Source organism: Rhincodon typus, chromosome 29 (genome assembly GCF_021869965.1).
Source record: "Rhincodon typus isolate 14 chromosome 29, sRhiTyp1.1, whole genome shotgun sequence".
In the NCBI taxonomy this organism is placed as follows: domain Eukaryota; kingdom Metazoa; phylum Chordata; class Chondrichthyes; order Orectolobiformes; family Rhincodontidae; genus Rhincodon; species Rhincodon typus.
In genome coordinates this window covers 5,457,770-5,472,941 of record NC_063360.1, presented here as the reverse complement: position 1 = coordinate 5,472,941, position 15,172 = coordinate 5,457,770, and the positions used below count along the sequence as shown (strand labels likewise).

Genomic DNA, 15,172 nt, shown 5'->3' with positions numbered 1-15,172 from the left:
CTGTGTTCCTCCAGCTCCACACTGTATTATCTCCGACTCCAGCTTCGGCAGTTCTTACTATCTCTGCATTTCAATAAATCCTGGTTTCATTTTCGAAATATGATTGAGGATTTTCAGGAAGCCAGGTGAATCAGTGAGTTGCATTGGTAGAAGTGAATCAAGGAACTGCTTTCACAGTAGATAGAAATGTCCAAGGAATGCATTCCCCAAGTCTATATGTAGTCTTCATTTGGGATGGCATGAGTGATGGAAACCCATTAGGTGGGTATCATGATGCACACTAAAATACAAGAACATAAGAACATAAGAACTAGGAGCAGGGGTAGGCCGTCTGGCCCTTCGAGCCTGCTCCGCCATTCAATAAGATCATGGCTGATCCTTTCGTGGACTCAGATCCACTTACCCGTGTTCTCACCGTATCCCTTAATTCCTTTATTGTTCAAAAAAAATCTACCTTTTTTTTAAAAACATTTACTGAAGTAGCGTCAACTACTTCACTGGGCAAGGAATTCCACAGATTAACAACCCTCTGGGTGAAGAAATTCCTTCTCAGTTCAGTCCTAAATCTGCTCCCTCTAATCTTGAGGCTATGCCCTCTTGTCCTAGCTTCACCTGCCAGTGGAAACATCCTCTCTACTTCTATCCTATATATTCCCTTCATAATTTTATATGTTTCTATAAGATCCCCCCCTCAATCTCAATCATCAATATGTTTTCTTGGGGACAATTGGGATTTTAGCTAACCACTAATTGTTAATGCTAATTAACCGAATAACAATTATTAGCACTGAATAACATCAGGAGTGATAGTGGCAGTGACACACAGAATTTGGTTTTCCTCCACTGGTTCCAACCAGGGACCAAAATCTATCGTGAGATTTGAATTTTCCCAGTGTCAAGTTTCTAAAGGCCAGCAGTGCTTGTTTGTAGTATTAGGTATTCAGCAGTGCCTCACTGTATTACTGCTCATATATTCCAGATTGTCTGATGTTAAAATAATGGGAGTCACTTTTTCACAACGGTCATCATTATCAATTCCTCTTTCCAATTAATGTGGAGAGCAGAGGTCAGACTTATAGCATCCTACCAAACCCACAGGGGCACTGGTTCTGACTTCAGGACGGGTTACCTGGGTGTGACTGCATGCAATGCCAAAGATTTTCCCAGCACATTAAACGGTCAATCAATACTGAGCACAGCTCTCCCTTGCCATTCATGAGGCAATTATATGCCTGACATTTGGTGGTATCAGGATGATGTTTCAAAGTATCTTAGTGAATTTAGTTTTGTTTCAGTACATTAATATATTAAAAATTTTCCAGCTGAGATTTGCAGCTTCCCTGTAGAAATGTCTGAATGATGCATTTGACATTACTTTCTGTTGCTCCGCCAACATGTTCTTTCACTGGTGCTGATATGTCCCAACAATTCCTGTTTGAATGGTACCAATAGAGTTGTCTTTTGGAGTTTGGCTGAAACTAACTGGCTTCTCTGTCTGTGAAAGTCAACATGCAGCTAGTAACCTCGCCATGGCAACCAGCATGTGTTCTATCATACCTGGTCCTTACGTTGTAGTGGGAGAAGACAGAGCGCTCAGCATCAAGGACAGCAACATTGAAGGCTTGATTGACCAACAGAGTTCTTTGACACCTTCTCAACATCTCTTTTAAATTTAACTTTCAATATTTGCTCATCTCCTTAACATAGCCTGGCTTGGCATGGTATTTTGATGCTTATGATGTAGAAAGTGCTTGCCATCAAAATTTGGCTTCCTAACCCCTTATCCCACTCATCTTCTTCCCAGTCTGTCAGAATCTTGGACCACACTCAAGACAAAAGACTTGGTAAGGATGCAACATTTCAGCACAGAAAGCAGTGACCAGCATGCATTGGTAATGACCTCTAAAGACTGGGGGAATTACCAAGCACGAGTGAGCACAATTAGGTGAAGGTGGCACGGGAGACCAAGGGAGAGATAGCGAGAAGATCAACTCAACTTCTAGCTCTGTTGAAGAGGACAGAGATAAAGATACCAAGCTCTTATCGTTAATGGTTAGTTGATTTATGTTGTTAACATGATGGGCATTATTTGATAAAAGACTGGAGGTCACATACAAAAAAATCAAGGAGGAGACAAATTGTGTTGCAGTGGCAGTGTCCTGACCTCTAAACTAGAAGGACCAGGTTCAAACCCCACCTGCCCTGGAGATATGACAAAAATATATCCAAACAGCTTACTTAAAAATAAGAGAGAGCAGAGAGCATAAGGCTGGATCCTGTGAATAAACCAAAGGGTCTAGGCCCGAAACATCAGCCTTCCTGCTCCTCTGATGCTGCTTGGCCTGCTGTGTTCATCCAGCTGTACACCTTGTTATCAGGGAAAGGAGTTGGTTTTAAACTTCATAGCTTGGGTCGATAAATGTTTAAGGAAAATAATAATCTGGGCATCAACAATTGCTGAATGCATTGCAATATGTGCCTATAGGGAACTTCCAAAATATATTGCCTTTATATTAACCTGTTCTGAAATGTTACTTCTCATCTCTGTGGCAGGTTGAACTCAAACCCAGACTTTCTGGCCCAGAGGAAGGTACAGTATCACTGCATGGGGCTCATTTAGCTGGATGGTTGCCTGCAATGCAGAGGTGAACACCAACACAGTGGATTCAATTCCTGCACTGCCTGAGGTTACCATGAAGGACTCTCTTTCTCAGCCTTGACCCTCACCTGAGACATGGTGAGCCTCAGGTTAAATCACTGTCAATCTTTTCTCTCTAACGAGAAAGCTATGGCCTGGTAGGACTGTGATGACTTTACTTTCACAATATCAGTCACTTCCATAATATGTTGGATCTTTGAAATGATGTTGACGTTGCTGCCAAGCAGGGAGAATGCCACAGTAGCAATGCCACACAGGGCACTAACTGATTGAACAAACCTGTTTCCATACTTCTGGTGTAGGATATTGGTTGGACTAATCTCAAGAATTTAAACAGAGGGGAAATGACTGACTCTCACAGGGAAACACACATGCAATCATAGACTCACTGCTCTTTGTTGGAGTGCTCCAGACTGGTTTCATAATACATCTTTACACCTGATTTGTTGAAAGGACTTTCGAAAGCCATCATTCTCATTGCCACACCTTTCAGACCAGAACCTGAAAGGGTATAGCTATTAAGAAAGACTGAATAGGCTGAGAGAACACAGTGTGGAGCTGGAGGAACACAGCAGACCAGGCAGCATCAGAGGAGCAGGAAAGTTGACGTTTTGGGTTGGGACCCTTCTTCAGAAATTTTCTGAAGAAGGGTCCCAACCTGAAATGTCATCTTTCCTGCTCCTCTGATGCTGCCTGGTCTGCTGTGTTCCTCCAGCTCCACACTGTGTTCTCTCAGCCTATTCAGTCTTTCTTAATAGCTATCTCCGTACTAAACTTGGTTCCTTTCTTTAGAAAGGAAAAAAGTTTAGGAACGACCTACAATTATGACACAAAGAGAATATTCTGACTTGTAAGAAACTCAAAACAAGGGGTCCTGAATAGAAGAAATTCATCAATAGCTGCTTGCAATGTGGAACCACTATCCTGTGGAGTAGCTGAGGCAAATTGTTTACGTGCCTTAAAGGGAGAGCTAGATTTATACATGATAAAGAAAGAAATGGACGGAGAAATTGATAAGGTTAAATGAAGCAGGATGGGATGAGACTCATGTGAAGCGTAAATTAGGCTGACTGGATTCTGAGCTGTCAATTCTATGTAATATTACTTAATGTAACTTTTGTTTTTATTCGTTCATGGCTGGACAGCATTTATTGCCCCCATCCCTAATTGCCGAGAGTGCAGTAAAGAGTTGGCCACATTGCTGTGGGTCTGGAGTCACATGTAGGCCAGACCAGGTAAGGATGGCAGTTTCCTTCCCTAAAGGACATTAGTGAAACAGATGGGCATTTTCCGAATAATTGACAACAGTTTCATGTTTATCAATAGACTCTCAATTCCAGATTTTTATTGAATTCAAATCCAGCCATTGCAGGATTCATACCCAGGTGCCCAGAACATGACCTAGGTCTCTGGATTAACAGTCTAGTGCTAACACCACCAGGCCATCGCCTCCCCAAAACAATTCCGTACCTACCAGATCTCCAAACTGATTCATCCCAATGGTAAAGGTGTGCTTTCCCAATGAGTGCTCCAGATTATGGTTTGCGATATATTTCATGTTGTCCTCCCAGACCATTCTTCTGTAATTTGCATTCCTCTGAAAAATCATACAACAAAGTCAAATTTGAATCATTTTCACATCAGAAACATTGAAAATATTTTAAAGATAGGCTCCAGACATTAAAAAAAATCATGTGATTCACTCCAACTCATCATTGGAGAAATATTCTCTCCTAAAGAGTGATAAGAATGTGTTTACTCTAACGGTGAATAGTGAGGTTAGTAGCACAGATGCATTTCAGAGGCATCTACATAAGCATGTGAGAGAGAAAAGAATAGAAGGGTGTGCTCAGGAGTTAAATGAAGAAGAATGTAGATTTGTTTGGATCATAAATACTGACACAGACCTAATTAGACCAAATGACTCGTTCCTGTCCTTTGGACTGAAATTAGAATAGTTTCTTTAAACCACAGCTTGATTTCCAGACTTGCATCAATGAGTAGTAAAATAACCTTCCCCATAATATTGTCCAAGAACAGACATGAGTAGAATTCAAATAGACCTTTTAGAATCAAAACATCATAGGGTCATACAGCACAAAAACAGACCCTTCGATCCAACTCACCCATGCCAAACAATTTTCCCAAATTAAATTAATTCCATTTGCCTGCACCTAGCCCATATCCTTCTAAACATTTCCTACTCATGTAATTGTCCAAATGTCTCTTAAATGTTGCAAATATAGCTGCATCTATCACTGTGGGAGGGCCCATCCTTTGAATAACATGTTAAGCTGAATAGTCTTCCCTCTCACATTGGTATTAAAAGTTCTCATTACATCTTTTCAGTGAGGAGCTGGAGAGTTCTGTTAGTGTCCTGGTCAACATTGATCGCTCAAACAATGCTCTAAATATTATTTTCTTGTCACTTACACCAATGCTGTTGAAATTAAACAGCATCGCCAGGTTGCACTGCGCTGATGGCATTTTCAGGCCTTAGGACCATTTTCAGTTCACGGCCTGACAGGTTCAATGATGACCCAGCAGGGAAGAACATCTGGGATTAGCCACCATTTTTTGTATTCATTAATAAGACGTGGCCATCGCTGGGAAAGCCAGTATTTGTTTCCCATTCCTAATTCCTACCATTGAGTCTCTTGCACAATTTAGTGCCCCCCAAACTAGCACTGCCTTAATCAATTGTCGTACCTTGTTCATGGAAGTGGCTTTTGCTGAGTCCTTGGTTGTGTTGGTTTCTGCCTCTGTAAAGCAGATTTCTGATTCCAATGATTGTCCAGCTCCAACCCCCAAAAACTCCAGCCTTCCTCAACCTCTCTACTACCAAAATGATCATCCACACATTTTTCACCTTGCACTTCATTTATTGCACCCTCCAATCCTTTACAATTGTCAAAATGAGGTCACTTATTTCCCATGAAGTGAAGTTCAATAAGTTATGACAAAAACTCCTTCAGTAAGTGAAAGTCCGGCATTTACTCATACCTCATTGTACTGCTTCTTGTGAAATGATTTCCAGCTCAGCCAAGCTTCATCCAGTGTTGGGTCAAACATGAAGCTTGTGGCTAGTGCTGCAATGGAGATTATACCACAGCCCACAAACAAAGGGAACTTCATGATAGACAGTCTGTTAGAACAAAGTTAATGGTCTAATATGTACAGGAAACACAATTCACAGATTACAATGGAAAAACGTTAAAACAAATGTTATCTTAATTCACCAAAATATTTTATTCACCGTTGGGGAATAATGTCCTTCAATCACAATGTGTCTTAAGTTTTGCTGGAATGATGTGACAGATAAACTCTCCCTGCTCTGTTTCCAATGGTTTGATACATACGAATCAGAGAAATCCTGCTTAATCCTTGTGTACGTTCTATTATAATTATTTACTATCTCTATTTAATTATTCTATTATTCCTCCCGTTCCATTTTCTCATAGATGTCTCGAATGTACCCCTAACTGCACTTGTTATTGGTTCTGAGGAAGGGTCACTGGACCCAAAACGTTAATTCTGATTTCTCTTCACAGATGCTTCCAGACCTGCTGAGTTTTTCCACCAATTTCTGTTTTAGTTTGTGTAATTTTGTTGCTTTGGGTCACATTTGAGAATCACAGAAAATTAGGCAAACCAAGAAAAGATTATTTGACCCATTTTGAATTGAGCTCAGTGCCAGTTTCCTGCATTTGCACACTATCCTTTCACTTTGGAAGTTATGCACTTGTCTTTTAAATCCCCTCATGATTTATTTCATACATTTGTTACCCTTTGAGTGAAATTCTTCTCCCTGTGCTCCCTACTTGCTGATATTGTATGTTTTTAAAACCCTTGCTTCCAAAAATAATAATTGCCTAGGTCAGGTTCATTAATTATTATGACCATAGGTCAAAACCCCAAAGTACCTTGGACATTTTTAACCTGTACTTCCAAAGTTTGGTTTTTTTAAAAGGATGGCTTGTACAGTCACAAGTGAGTATGGCTTTAAATTAAGTTAATTTCACATCTATAATGCAAATAAAATTTACAAGCAACAGCCTTTCAATTGGAGAGAAAAGGCAGGTCCAAACATGCTGCCCTGTGCAATTATTGACAAACCCCTTTCCAACAAAAAGATCTTGCTCCAAACTGCAGACTGAACACGTTGTGATTTTCCTTTTGAAGAATACACAGGAACAGGGCTTAAAATCCAGTTTCAACTCTACTGGAGTAGACTGGTGAGACTGAAAACTGTCACATGTGCCAGCCTGGGTTTCAACATTGGTGTGCTGCAATGGTCACATTTGGTGAACCATCCCCTAGTTAACCCCATGTTACAGGTAAAGACACTGTCTTTCTCTCTCTCAACTTCAGTGCTGCAAACCAGTTGAAAAGGAAACAAAAGAATATTCTTTTAGCCCACATACTGGAATTCAATCATGGTCAAAAGGTATCAGAAGCACAGAATCTCATCTATAAAACCTACTGATCAATGACTAACAACAACACTTCCAGCTTACTCCCATTGTAAATGCTGCAAGATTTGTCGAGGTTTCCTCCATCCTGACTTTGTGGGTCCTGAGGTGACAAATCAGTCCATTTTGCAGGGGATAGACAGGGGATGTTTGATGGGATGTGTGTGTGGGTGGGATGTTCAACTTTACAAAAGCTCCTTCCACTATTTGCACTTGACTTCCACCTGCTGGGGACACTGGAAATATTGGCACCTTTGTGGATACTTCTTCTCCAGCTTAGACAATCTTGGGCAAGAGATTCCCGTGAGTTGGTAGGGGCATTACATTTTATTCAGGGAGGCTTTGAGGATGCCCACAAATCATTTCCACTGCCTTTCAGCTGTGATGAAGTTTATTTTGATAGTGCAGGCAGATAGGCAATGTGACCAAGCTGATTGATTGTAACCAGTTTCTCGATGCTGGCAATATTGGCCTGAGAAAGGACACGGATATTTGTAACACCTATCCAGCTAGTGGATTATGTGGCAAATGCCAATATATACCATACCATGGCAGTATAGGCTTCATAGCCAAGAGTTATTGACTTGAAAAGAACTGATTGGTATCGAGCAGGAAGCCAAACTTCTTGGAAGCAGTTTTCAAAACATTAACTATTCAGAGGAACCCTCTTTCTCTTGGCTTTAGCCATTCTCTGAGCGTCCCATGCCTTGTAGAGAACGTATTTTTCTGATGAGGTACAGATCTAACACTTGGTTTTTCTTGTTTATGATGCTCAGTCTGCCATTGCCAAAGCGAGCCTTCGAAATAATATAAAACAAATCACATCCCTGAACATATGGTGAAGATCTCAGTGCTTGTACTTTTGGAAATATTGCCATTTGTGATCTTTTTAACATTCCCGCAGGGAACATACACATACCACATAATCAGAAAGAACAATTTGATCTTACCGTCCACTTCTTTACAAGCTGGATCTCCCTATGCAATGAAGTACTGGGAAAGGATATACCGTGATTATGTTTATATCCTTCTTCATGATCCTTCCCATGCTATGACACAACTGATTGGCAAGGAAAGGAGTTATTAAACTGACCTATCAGGTGGCACAGGTTGTGAAAGAGTATATCCTGCAGATGTTGCTGAATAAGCTGGATCTCTCAATATTATGAACAGTCACATGGCCTTCCAAAAGTCATCGATATGAAGCACTCTGAGATATCTCAGAGGAATGTTTAAGATGTACTGTCAATGCAAGGCTCAATCTTCATTGATGAAGGGCCATTAACCCTTCAACTGCTTTACTTTAATTGAGCAATTTTAAAAATGACTGGTGGGACTTTTGTGGTGCAGTGATAGTATCCAAACCTCTGATCTAGGAAACCCAGGTTCAAGTCTCACCTTACCCCAGAGGTGGTGGGTAATAACATTTCTGGGCAGGTTTGATTAGAAAATAGCTAAGATCCAAAGTTAGCATTTCTTTTCCAACTCTCTACCTTCTTTGGTGTTGGATTGGATGAGTGGACAACATTCGATATGGGATTGTGGTGAATGGGGAGAGTTGCTAGGTGCCCCAAATTAGATTATGGCTGATTATAGATGGACTCTCCTTTCTTGAAGCCACTGACTCCCTCTTGGATGCTATTGCCCAGCAGCGCTAGATGCTCTCAGTAATCTGCTTGTGGTCACTCTTTATGGCCCACTGAATGTTGGCAGCCCAGTGAAACCTAACCCTGTCCTTATTCATCCTTCACATACTGGCAGGGCATTTGCTGATTTGCTGCCACCCATTTGAACGCAATCTACCCTTCGCTTTTAAACAAGGAATGCTGAATAGTGATCAGAGACAGGAACCGTACTCATTTCTGCCTCTTTCCTCTCCAAGCCCAGGAGACACCGAAACCATTTCTAATGCACAGCCTGTGCCACAACTGAGATCTTTTATTTCAACATTAATCAAGACTCAAACCTGAGAACTTTCTGTCAACATGAATCCATATATCATTGGAAGATGTGTCAGCCATGGACTCTCGATAGAGGTTCCCATTCCATATCAGGTAAATTAACTCGAATGTCAGAGTTTGTGGGATCAGATTCCACCACAGCAAGTTGAATTCCAATAAATTCAAAATGATTTTGAGCTTCCAAATTGCTGTAAAAAGCTGTTCCATTTAGATCCCTAGGGAAAGGGACCAGACAGTCTGAGCTGTTTAGCTTCTGTGACTTCAATGTTAGCATGCAGTTAACCAGTAAGTTTGCAGATGACTCCAAAATTGGTGGTGTAGTGGACAGCGAAGAAGGTTATCTCAGAGTACAACAGAACCTTGATCAAATGGACCGATGGACCAAGGAGTGGCAGATGGAGTTTAATTTAGATAAATGTGAGGTGCTGCATTTTTATCGGGCAAATCAGGGCAGGACTTATACAAGGACTTAGGGAGGGTTGCTGTACAAAGAGATCTTGTAGTGCAGGTTCACAATTCCTTGAAAGTAGAGTCACAGGTAGACAGGATAGTGAATAAAGCCTAAGGTACACTTGCCTTTATTGGTCACTGCATTGAGTATAAGAGTTGGGAGGTCATGTTGCAGCTGTACAGGACATTGGTCAGGTCACTTTTGGAATACTGCATTCAATTCTGGTCTCCCTGATATAGGAAAGATGTTGTTAAACTTGAAAGGGTACAGAAAAGATTTACAAGGATGTTGCCAGGTTTGGAGGGTTTGAGCTATGGGGAGAGCTGAATAGGCTGGGACTATTTTCCCTGGAGCATCAGAAGCTGACAGGTGACCTTATAGAGGTTTATAAAATTATGAGGAGCATGGATAGGGTGAATAGCCAAGGTCTTTTTCCCAGGGTGGGGGAGCCCAAAACTAGAGGGAATAAGTTTAGTGTGAGAGGGGAAAGATTTGCAAGGGACCTAAGGGGCAACTTTTTCACACAGAGGGTGGTGCGTGTAAGGAATGAGCTGTCTGAGGAAGTGGCAGAGGCTGGTACAATTATAACATTTAAAAGACATCTGGATGGGTACATTAAAATGAAGGGTTTAGAGGGATATAGGCCAAATGCTGGCAAATGGGACAAGATTAATTTAGGATATTTAGTCAGCATGGACGAGTTAGACTAAAGGGTCTGTTTCCATACTGTATGACTCTATTAACATTCTCAGAGTTCTCTAGCTCATAAGAAACAGGAGTTGGAGTAGGCTGCTTGGCATTTCAAATGTACTCTGCCATTCAAAAAGATCATGACTCCCTAAGCTTCATCTTTTCCCCATACTCCTTAACTCCTCAAAACTCTATCAATCTCAGTCTTCAAAATATTCACTGACTGAGCATGCACAGCTGTGTGGTTAGAGAAGCCCTCACCTCTTCATCTGGGTCCTAACTGGCCTCCCCTTCACTCAGAGTCTGGGAACCCCCTGTCATAGATTCACCAACCAGGGAAAGCATTTTCTCAGCATTAGCCCTATCAAAGCCCTTAAAGAACGTGTGAATTAGGAGCAGGAGTCGGCCATTCAGCCTGCTCCACCATTTAATAAGATCATGATTGATCGCATTGTGGTTTAAGATCTTACTTTTCCATGTATCCCTAACATTTTGCCACCCTTGTTCATCAAAAACCCATCTAACTCAGCCTTAAAAAAATTTCTGAGGAAGAGAACTCCACAGTCTCGTGGCCTTCTGAGAGAATAAAAGTTATCTTCATTTCCATCTTTAATCTTAAACTGTGCCCTGAATATAGTCTCTCGCATCAGGGGCAACATTGTTAAGAGGGTTCTGTATTTCAGTTATCACCTCTTGGTCTTCTAAACCTCAGGGAATATAAGCCTAGGCCTATTCATTAATTGAGCAAGAAATGCCTCAGTTTCTGATGAGGCTTCTTAGAATTAAACACCTGGCAAGAACCTATAACTAAAAACCCAAGGATTCATTTACAATGATGCAATGAGCGTCGTCTGTTTTACAGGAATCAAGCCCAGTTTCAATTACATTTGTGCTGTCACTTTCAGGAGTCCAAGCCTCTTAAAGATGAGTTCGTCTTTTCAGCATTGCGGAACATGTGTAATGCTTGTCAGCTGTCAAATTCTGTTGGTGGGCTTCATTAACTGTGACCGTTCAAAGCATGACCTCCATCCGTGAGGATGAAACTAGTTTCAGAAACTGCAGGTAGAAACCTTATGAAACATGACCATAGCTTGTTCTGATACAGGTAATAACATTGAGGGATTGACCTGCGATGATCTGCATTGTCCTACTCTGCAACAGTACCGTGGAAAGTCTAAACATCAATATGTCTTTGGAATGATACGGGAAATTTAAATTAAAGTGAGCGTTTCTAAAATAAAATATGACATTACACCTCTGCAGCAGTTGTTATTCAAGAATTGTTAAAAACATCATTTTGTTCTCATGCTGCTGTTGGGCCTGAATAGCTCAGTTAGTACAGCATCAGCCTTTTAATCTGAGGGTCCAGGGTTACAAATCCATGTGTGGATGTAGCTTTTAAATTGCGCCAGCCTTGAGCAGACGATATCAAGCACAAGCATACAATACAAAAGCCCTGCAGGTTGGGTGGTAGAGTGGCTCAGTGGTTTGCACTGCTGCCACAAGGTGCCAGGGACCCAGGTTCAATTCCAGCCTCAGGCAACTGTCTGTGTAGAGTTCACACATTCTCCCTGTGTCTGCATGAGCTTCTGCCCACAGGCCAAATGTGGAGAAAGTCAGAAGTCACACAACACCAGGTTATAGTCCAACAGGTTTATTTGAAATTGCAAGCTTTCAGTGGGCTTCCCTCCACTTCATCTGACAAAGGAGCCAGTGCTCTGAAAGCTTGTGATTTCAAATAAACCTGTTGGGCTATAACCTGGTGTTATATGTCTTCTAACAAATATGAGCAGGCTAGGTGGATTAGCCATGGGAAATGTAGAGTTATGGGGATAGGGTAGGGGGGTGGGGTGCTCTTCGGAGGGTTGGTGTGGGCTTGATGGGCCGAATATCCTGCTTCCACACTGTAGGGATTCGATGATGCTGTGAATCTCGCACATAGCAGCAAAAGTAGTTGGGTTTGAGTCAGTGATAAGATCGCACTCTGAGTAGGAAGGCTGTGGATTCGAATCCTGATCCATAAAGAAGAGATCAGTCCCTGACAGTGGGGCAGTTGAGAGCAATGAGAATAGAGAGGTAAACTCAATCGTGTTGTCCTTTTGATTTATAAAGGTCAGGATATGCCAGTGAGTGGTCAGCCCAGAGCTTAGCTTTCCATCCCACATTATTGCTCAGGTGAGTACCTTCTCAAGGCATTTCTGTGACCACAGAAAGCCTGATCTGCACTAATTCTGCAATAATATAAGAAAGGAGAAATTGACTATGTTTTTGCTTTTCAGGATCCCTCCTGTGCTGCTGCAGCCTGAACTTTAACTGATGCCAGATACATCAGCAAAAAAACTGCATCCTACAAATGTCCAAACCTGTTTCATATCAGGAGAATCCTCATTTCCAAAGAGGGTCAAACTCCAAACACTAGACTTTCAAACCCATTGGAGGAGCTCCCCCAACAATTGATACCAGCACACATTCTTCATTAAAGTTTTGATCACAAAACAATAATCAAGAAGGGTTTTTGGATATTTAACAATTATCTTTTATACCGTGTAATGTAAACTGTGGGATTTATATGTAGAAATTTTAATGTTATTTGTTGTGAATTTGTGTTCCTGGCTTTCAGGTTAGTAAAGGGTAGGTTTTCTGTTTGTCTGAAGTTGTTAATTAACTTATAAGCATTTCTGTAGCCATGGTGATTATCTTCCAAAGCAGTTTTTGAGAGCTGGCCTTAGTAAATATGCTCTATACCCTACTGATAGACTTCTGTTTATTTACATTTGTTAGAAAGCTCTGAAACTTGACACCCATAGCTGAAAGAGAGAGAAAGAATGTTAATTTCACTTTTGACCTTGAGTGGAGGAATCCTGTGTAAAGCCTTGGAATACTATGGCTGTTTAGAGCAATGCTGTTGAGAAAGGAAGGATATATAATGAACTGTGTTACCTTAGAGTGAAGAGTGAGTGTTAGTCCCAGGCCACTATTGTTGGGATAAAACCTGAATTTACTCAAAGCTGAGTGCATTAAGCATTTAAGGTGCATGATAGCTCCAGGAAGAAATTATATGCAGTTCCAGTCTAAAGGTTGAAGTTACAAGTGAGTTAAATATACCAAGACATTGGATGCAGGGATTCTGGTGTGAGTTTTATATCAATGGAGTTTGGGGTGTGATGCCAGAAGTGAGTTTTAGGGACTACACAAATTCTGTTTCACTTCCTTTCAATTTATAAAGAATTTTTTTTAGGCTTAATAGAATTACCATTTTACTTTATGTTTAGAAGCTTTGAATTTGTATTATAAGTAGATAGTTTGGAGTTTACTATTTTATCTTCATTTCTTTTCAAATTGACTTCTATTTATTATTAATGTGAAATCTGCAACATTGCACAATTACGTTTTAGCGAGAGATCATTTTGTCTGTCATAGAACAAAGAACATGGAACAGTACAGCACAGTACAGGCCCTTCAGCCCACGATGTTGTGCCGAACTTTTACCCTAAACCTAAGGTCTATCTAACCTCCACCCCTACCTTATACTATCATCTGTATGCCTATCTAACAGCCGCTTAAATGCCCCTAATGAGGCCAACTCCACTACCCTCTCCGGCAATGCATTCCACACCCCTACCACTCTCTGAGTAAAGAACCTACCTCTGATGTCTCCCCTATATCTACCTCCTCTCACTTTAAAACTATGCCCCCTCGTAATAGCTACCTCTACCCTAGGAAAAAGTCTCTGGCTGTCCACTCTATCTATACCCCTGATCATTTTGTACACTTCTATCAAGTCACCTCTCATCCTTCGTCGTTCTAAAGAGAAAAGCCCTCTCGACCTTTCCTCATAAGATCATCCCCCCATTCCAGGCAACATCCTGGTAAATCTCCTCTGCACCTTTTCCAATGCTTCCACATCTTTCCCGTAATGAGGCGATCAGAAAGGGACACAATACTCCAGATGTGGCCGAACCAGGCTTTTGTATAGCTGGATCATAACTTCACGGCTCTTGAACTCAATCCCTCTATTAATGAAAGCTAACACACCATACGCCTTCTTAACAACTCTATCCACCTGGGTGGCAGCTTTCAGGGAGCTGTGAACATGAACCCCAAGATCCCTCTGCTCCTCCACACTGCCAAGAATCTTTCCGTTAACCCTGTATTCTGCTTTCAAGTTTGTCCTTCCAAAATGAATCACCTCACACTTTTCAGGGTTAAACTCCATCTGCCACTTCTCAGCCCAGCTCTGCATCCTATCAATGCCCCTTTGTAATCTAGAACAGCCCTCTGCACTATCCACAACATGACCCACCTTCGTATCGTCCACGAACTTGCTAATCCACCCTTCCACTCCTACATCCAAATCATTTACAAAAATCACAAATAGAAGAGGACCCAGAACAGATCCTTGTGGTACACCACTCATAACTGAGCACCATGTTGAATATTTTCCGTCCACTACCACCCTTTGTCTTCTAAGGGTCAGCCAATTCTGAATCCAATCTGCCACATTTCCCCCTATCCCATGCCTCCTTACTTTCTGCTTGAGCCTACCATGGGGAACCTTATCAAACGCCTTACTTAAATCCATGTATACCACATCCACTGCTCTACCTTCATCCACGTGTTTGGTCATCTCTTCAAAGAATTCAATAAGGTTTGTGAGGCATGATCTACCCCTCACAAATCCATGCTGACTATTAACTCTGACTGTCATGACCTATAAAGTCAGGTTTCGGTCTGGGATCTGACTTTACCTGTAATAACATCAGCTGAGATCAAATCAGCACAAGATTTCGTTTGATACCATTTCTAGTCCATATCAACTGCCCCACTGTCATATTTAGGTTAATGCCATTGCCCCTCATGTTAAAGCATCTTAACTCTTTTCCTGGTCCTGGGAAGGTAAAGCAGGGATACTGTGAACATGCAGATAGGTGCTAACTGT

At 41.4% G+C, this 15,172-nt stretch overlaps 1 protein-coding gene across 1 annotated transcript in view; it reads right to left on the bottom strand.

Moving 5' to 3' along the window:
* Nucleotides 1–5,794, bottom strand: part of LOC109930150 (procathepsin L-like) — a 17,205-nt gene extending 11,411 nt beyond the window's left edge. The window contains exons 1-2 of the mRNA XM_020529689.2: nucleotides 5,663–5,794; nucleotides 4,134–4,256 (exon numbers count right to left, since the gene is read on the bottom strand). Of these exons, the coding sequence (XP_020385278.2) occupies nucleotides 4,134–4,256; nucleotides 5,663–5,794 (255 nt within the window). The remainder of the gene's footprint in view (nucleotides 1–4,133; nucleotides 4,257–5,662) is intronic.
* Between the last annotated feature and the right edge of the window lie 9,378 nt (nucleotides 5,795–15,172).